Consider the following 7,040-nt stretch of genomic DNA (forward strand, 5'->3'; position numbering starts at 1 on the left):
TGTGAGGAATTGCGGGGACCCCTGGACTCGCTCATCCCTACAGTGTCCTGCCCAGGCCCAGTGCAAGGAGAAAAGGTCAAACATCACAGAAAATGCCGAGTGAGGAGAAGCTGTGGAGGGATAGGTCTGCCCCTGCAGAGAGCAGAGTGGTATAGATCAGGGGCTGTGTGTGCTCATTTTCTCTGTTTCTGGAGCTTGGGAATTAGAGAGCCTTTCCAGCCCAAACCTCGTAGGAGAATCTTCCCCTGGTTTCGGGGATAACTGTGCCTCCCCCAAGAAAGGAAGTTCTGCAGTAAAGGATTGGTCTATTTTCCCCTCTGGTTCATAACTGAGATATCAAGCCATAGTTACCTTCCAAGAACTCAAAATCCTTGCAGCAACCGCCTGTCTAGAAGAGTGAGAAGGGCAGATCACCACCTGCAGGGACTCACTTTGTCTTCCACTCACGGACAGTGTGCACTGTGATGGGATGGTTGATAACATCCCTGGTCCTATAAGGACCCCTCGGGACATTGGCCAAATGCCCCCTTGCTCCCTGACATCCTTCTTGGGCTGCTCACAACCCTGGGCCCCTATGGGGAAGTGCAAATTGCTGCCAAGGCATCAGTGCTGCAAGGCAAGGTTATTCCTAACTGATCAGAGCCTGCCAGGAAGAAAGTGTTTGCACTCCACACTACTGTGCAGGTGTGACGGGTGAGCTCACAGCTGCCCCCCAGGCATGCCCAGCCCACTTAATCATTTCACAGTTCGGCAACGATCCCGCCCAGCCCTGTTCTAGAGGATAAAAGGGGGGACTGCAGGCCCCGGGTAACAGAGCCACCTTCTGCATCCTGCTGAGCTCTGTTCTTTCCAGCACCTCCCAATCGCCTTGCTCCACCAGGAACAAGCCATCATGTCTCGCCAGTCGAGTGTGTCCTTCCGGAGTGGGGGAGGCCGTAGCTTCAGCGCTGCCTCTGCCATCACCCCATCTGTCTCTCGCACCAGTTTCACCTCTGTGTCCCGAGCTGGGGGTGGTGGTGGCGGCTTTGGCAGGATCAGCCTTGGGGGTGCTGGTGGAGGAGGCGGCTATGGCAGCCGGAGCCTCTACAACCTGGGGGGCTCCAAGAGGATCTCCATCAGCACTGGTGGTGGCAGCTACAGAAACCGATTTGGTGCCGGTGGTGCCGGTGGTTCCTATGGCTTTGGAGGTGTAGCCGGGTACGGATTTGGCTCAGGTGGTGGAGCTGGTAGTGGCTTTGGGCTCGGTGGAGGTGGTGGCTTTGGGCTTAGTGGAGGTGCTGGATTTGGACTTGGTGGTGGAGGTGGTGGCTTTGGAGGTGGCTTTGGGGGCCCTGGCTTCCCCGTCTGTCCTCCTGGAGGCATCCAAGAGGTTACTGTCAACCAGAGTCTCCTGACTCCCCTCAACCTGCAAATCGACCCCGCCATCCAGCGAGTGCGGACTGAGGAGCGGGAGCAGATCAAGAGCCTCAACAACAAGTTTGCCTCCTTCATCGACAAGGTGAGCCGTGATCCTTTGTGAAAAACTACAGTGAGTGTGGAACAAATAACAAAAAAGGTAGGAAGAGGAACATTTCCTGACTTTGTGCAAATACCATCATAGTTTGCAATAAATGTTTTTCTATTTGTTTCTGTCCCAGATTTGTGGTTGCTTTCCTAATTAGAATGGCAGCTTGGAAGACAAGATCTTAGTTCTTCCCATTCAGAGATTACCCCATAAGGGCTCCTTGATTACTGTTGGGCAAAGAGATGAATTCTGTGCTTCATGTGTTGGGGCCGAGAGCATAGAAAGGTGGATGAGTTCATCGGGCAGTAGCCTGAGTGGCTTCACAGCCACCACTACACTGGGCCACACTCCACCCAGCCGAGCCCAGTGCCATCTGTGCCCTGGATAAGTGCCATCTCCCCAGAAGAGAGAGGTTAGGTGTTTCACTCTGTACCTCCCCTCCAGGCCCAGGGCCAGGCACTGCACATGGGAAAGTTTTAGGGGGACAGCATGAGAAGGGAGAAAAACTGGTGAGGATCATCAAAACATGATATCTAGGTTTCCCTATCTTTAAATTCTGTCCCTTCCAGGTGCGCTTCCTGGAACAGCAGAACAAGGTCCTGGACACCAAGTGGACCCTGCTCCAGGAGCAGGGAACCAAGACCGTGAGGCAGAACCTAGAGCCCCTGTTCGAGCAGTACATCAACAACCTCAGGAGACAGCTGGACAGCGTCCTCGGGGAGAGAGGCCGCCTGGACTCGGAGCTGAGGAACATGCAGGACCTGGTGGAGGACTTCAAGAACAAGTGAGTTGGGGTGGAGTGGAGAAAGAGGCTGGCGATATTCTTGGCACCAGATGTACTTTATAACCAGACTACTACTTATGCTTTCCCCACGGGCTAGACACATATGCCTCCCATGGACACCTGAAGTGCTAAAATAAAATCCAGGTTTATATTTAGAAAGTTCCATCCCCAAGCTCAGCCCCTGTGCAAGGCGCTTAGCCACCAGCCAGAGCAACAAGCTTGATGCCTCTGGTACCAGCTGGGGAAATCGCTAAGCAGTGTAATCCCTGCTCTTTGGGACTTTCCTCCCCAGTGCACTGAGTACACAGCATGGGCTTTTTGATGGATTCCCTCTGAAGTGGGAACTGATGACATTAACTCAGCTCGGTGGCTCAAATAATTCCGCTAGTCCTTAAGAACCAGCAGCTAGGTTGCTGGTTTTTCTTTTTCTTTTTTCCTTTTTTAAGGGCTGTGAAAGCTAAAAAAAAAAAAGAGCATTGAAGAAATAGACTAGATGTGCAGTTGGGAAGGAATAGCACAGGTTTTTTATAGGACTATTCTTCAAGCAACTGAATTACAGCAATAACAGAATGATTATCTGGTGGGCAGTTAAAGAGAACACAGTATCCTAGTGAGTGAGGACCTTGCCCAGGGGCTCACACCACCAGTGCCCCCTCCCTCTCTCTGCCTTCATGGGTGAGAAGAGGAGCCCCTTCCCAGTGAGAAAGTAGGCTCGCAGTTGATTTTATGCAATAAATACCCCAGGCCTCACCTGTCCCTCATCTTCTAATATGCACTTGCCATGCCTTTTACCCCAGGTATGAAGATGAAATCAACAAGCGTACCACTGCTGAGAATGAGTTTGTGATGCTGAAAAAGGTGCGTGGGTAGAAGAGAGCCTGTTGCCTATGGCTATGCTCTCTTAAGGTGTCCTTCATTTACGTCAGGATGGAAATTGGGTACAGAGCCAACCATCCCTGTTTCTCTAGGATGTGGACGCCGCCTACATGAGCAAAGTGGAGTTAGAGGCCAAGGTCGATGCACTGATGGATGAGATCAACTTCTTGAAGATGTTCTTTGAGGCGGTAAGAAATGCCCCCTGTTCAGGTCCCAGAGAGATGGTCACTGGGATACCACCAGGGATTAGGGTATCCAGGATGAAGTGACTTCCACTGGCTCCTAAGCTGTGGATACATCATTGTCTTTCCTATCCCTTTAGTACTACTCACACTTCATTACTTACAAAGTCAATCCTTAAAAAAACAAAGTCAGATTTAAAGCAGAAGACTTCAATGGTCATTTTGCTGAGTGAGGTTTAGAGTGAGTTATCTGAGACACAGTACACCTTTCCCGAACACCGCCCCCCCTACCCCTCTGTTTCATCCCAGCATGGCAGAGCAGTCCACTGGGTTCTCTTGAAATAAGTTACGACCCAAGAGTCACATCTGAGAGGTTACATAATAGAGATTTCATGGAGGTTCAGTGTTTTTAAAGTTTTTAAAAATAGATTTAATAATGGTTTTGATTATTTATTAACCATTTGATGTAGGTGGCTGTTATTTTTCTCAAGTTGACACACCACAATGAGCAGAATATTGGAGTGGCCCTGACATAGGATAGCACAGAATCAGATGACTGACTTCCGGTTTCCCTGCAGGAGCTGTCCCAGATGCACACACACATCTCCGACACCTCTGTGGTCCTCTCTATGGACAACAACCGCAGCCTGGACCTGGACAGCATCATCGCTGAGGTCAAGGCCCAGTATGAGGACATTGCCAACCGCAGCCGGACGGAAGCCGAGTCCTGGTACCAGACCAAGGTGGGTGCTGCGGTGTCCCAAGTAAGGGGTTGGGCACGTGTCTAGGATTCCAGGCCATAACAAAATGCTAATGATGGGGCTAATGAAACCTGTGGAAGCCTCTTTGGTTGAGTTATGAGAACATTCACATGTGCTTTTGCCACATAAATTTAGGAACCTTAAGAAGAATCTCACCCTGAATATCATGTCAGTGTCTCCAGGACAGCAAAAGTACTAAACAGGAAATTATCTAAGATCAGGTCCACACTGATAAAGTCTAAACCAGCCCCAGGCCTCAGATAACTATACTACTTGCCACCTCTTGGTAGCTCTGGCCTGTGAATGTTGGGAAAGTGTTTCCACCATCATATAAATGGAACCCTTCCTCTTTCCTGCTGGCCTCAGTACGAGGAGCTGCAACAGACAGCTGGTCGGCATGGTGATGATCTTCGCAACACCAAGCATGAGATCTCTGAGATGAACCGGATGATCCAGAGGCTGAGAGCAGAGATCGACAATGTCAAGAAGCAGGTAAGGAGAAATCAGAAGGCGGCAGGGGATGGGGGCTGAGTAGGAGGGGGCTGAGCTCTGAAAGGGAGACCTACTTTGTTTCACTTCTTCTAAACAGGCACACACACATACAAAGCTGAAACAAGTACCAGCATTTCAATGCTTTCCCATCCATAGTGACCAGAACAAATGTTCTAGCTTCTCTCTGGAAACTCAGAAAGAGATACTGCAGGCCCAGCTCACTACTAAACTGTCCTGACTTTTCTTCCTTTCCCTCTGTAGTGCGCCAACCTGCAGAACGCCATTGCTGATGCTGAGCAGCGTGGGGAGTTAGCCCTGAAGGACGCCAGGAACAAGCTGGCCGAGCTGGAGGACGCCCTGCAGAAGGCCAAGCAGGATATGGCCCGGCTGCTGCGCGAATACCAGGAACTGATGAACACCAAGCTGGCCCTGGACGTGGAGATCGCCACCTACAGGAAGCTGCTGGAAGGCGAGGAGTGCAGGTGGGCAACATAGGGCTGACATCACAAGCGTGGGATGGCCTCCCATTTGATCCATGGAGCTTCTTCTCCACTACCAGGTGTCAAACACACACACAAGTGACCACTATCTTGTGCATGATAATTATCTATCATTAATCTGGAGTCAATCCGATACCTGGGCATACAGCTGACCTACACAATATAGTCTCAATTCACTTTTCTAACCTTATTCCCACTACTAGTATTTTTGGATACTGCCTCTCCTTCAAACAACTAGACAACACGTGTCTTCTCCATTCTTCAGGTTCCTCTTCCTTCAGGAAGCCTTTCATGATTACTCCAGCTGAGTTAAATTCACCTGCCTTTGGGTTCTCAAACTACTGTTTTCTTCAGTCTTCTACTGCTCACTGCCTACTTTCTGTTAGAAGTATTTCTGTCATTGCCAAGTCCTCTCATAAAATGTAAGCTCCTGCAAGGCAAAAACTGCTTCAGACATATTTGCAGTTCCCAGTCTCTTACTCATGCTTTCCACATAATGGGTGGAGGAGAATGTGAATTATAATCTCCCTCTGATAACCTGTTTCTAGGTCAGGTCCTTTTCTTTGCAAAGTCCCTTCAGAGGACTATCTCTTTCTCTAATTTAAGCAGGTTATTTTTTGTTTTTCATTTATTTTTACTTTGTGTGTGTGTGTGTATACAAGCTCCTTGCTTCCCAGATCAAGCCTTAAACAGGACTCTAGGCATTGTCTTTGGGGGAGTTTTTAACTCTCACTTCAATTGTTCCCCTTTCAGACTGAGTGGAGAAGGAGTTGGACCAGTCAACATCTGTAAGTAACTTTAAACAGACATTAACAATGATAATATATGCTATTTGGTGTCAACTCAGAATCCTGCTATTTCTAGATTCCAGACATTCCCATCCCAATATATGGTTATTGAATACACTCAGAGGAGGGGGAAGGACACAGATTGAGACAGGAAGCAATGTGGCTCATGTCTTATCTCTTAAAGGGTGGCTCTGTATCTTACACACATTGCACCCGGCCGCTCTGCACCCCACCCCCAACTTAGCACCATTCTTTGCCTACTATATTCACCAACCTTCTGTTAGGGACCTTAACTAAATGACTTAGTTTTTCGGAGCCTCATTTGCTGCTCTGTAAAAATGGCCAGGTACCGTGATAACAACTAGCAGGATCAAATAAATTGGACCAGTAGGATCAATCTGACATTGGTCTCACCAAGTTCTCCCTCCTTTCTCTGCAGCTGTGGTCACGAGCAGCGTCTCCTCTGGCTACGGAAGTGGTGGCGGCGGCTACGGTAGCGGTCTCGGCGGCGGCGGCGGTCTCGGCGGCGGTCTCGGCGGCGGTCTCGGCGGCGGTCTCGGCGGCGGTCTCGGCGGCGGTCTCGGCGGCGGTCTCGGCGGCGGTGGCAGCTTCTACTCCAGCAGCAGTGGGGGCGCCGGCACAGGCAGTTTGCTCAGTGCAGGGGGTTCAGGCTTCAGTTCAAGCAGTGGCCGAGGCGTGGGGGTGGGCTTTGGCAGCGGAAGTGGGGGCAGCAGCTCCAGCGTCAAATTTGTCTCCACCACCTCCTCCTCCTCCCGGAAGAGCTACAAGAGTTAAGCGCCTGCTGCCAGTCTGCCTCCCAAGGGCAGCAACCGGCCCCTGGTGACTGCCTCTTCTAGGTGGTTGCCAAGCCAAGTTTTCTCTTTTACTGGAGTGTAGTCTAGACCATGCCGATTGCAGAACCACAGTCTTCAATCCTGGAAAAGGCCCGATATCTAGTCTCCTATGCGGTGATCCTATGTTCTGCTTCAAATCAGCCTAAATTTAAGTCTCTACAGCATGATCCTTGATGAGAGAAAAATCCAAAGTTTTCCAGTATCCAAACCATGAAAACAGAGTTCCCACCCAGCCCTCAATTTTGTTCTGGTTCTGACTACCTCCAGAGTGTGTTCAATAAAATGCTTTTATAATATAA

General features: G+C 49.9%; 1 protein-coding gene across 1 annotated transcript; it reads left to right on the plus strand.

Annotated features, from left to right (window-relative positions):
- Nucleotides 1-787: 787 nt before the first annotated feature.
- Nucleotides 788-7,040, plus strand: KRT5 (keratin 5). Its single transcript, XM_045829171.1, has 9 exons — nucleotides 788-1,498; nucleotides 2,074-2,288; nucleotides 3,086-3,146; nucleotides 3,257-3,352; nucleotides 3,925-4,089; nucleotides 4,474-4,599; nucleotides 4,861-5,081; nucleotides 5,853-5,887; nucleotides 6,327-7,040. Exons 1-9 carry the CDS (start codon nucleotides 893-895, stop codon nucleotides 6,680-6,682), a joined length of 1,881 nt encoding a protein of 626 aa, XP_045685127.1. The 5' UTR covers nucleotides 788-892; the 3' UTR covers nucleotides 6,683-7,040.

Source organism: Phyllostomus hastatus, unplaced genomic scaffold, assembly GCF_019186645.2.
Source record: "Phyllostomus hastatus isolate PE091 unplaced genomic scaffold, TTU_PhHast_1.1 phas_scaffold_93, whole genome shotgun sequence".
Lineage (NCBI taxonomy): Eukaryota > Metazoa > Chordata > Mammalia > Chiroptera > Phyllostomidae > Phyllostomus > Phyllostomus hastatus.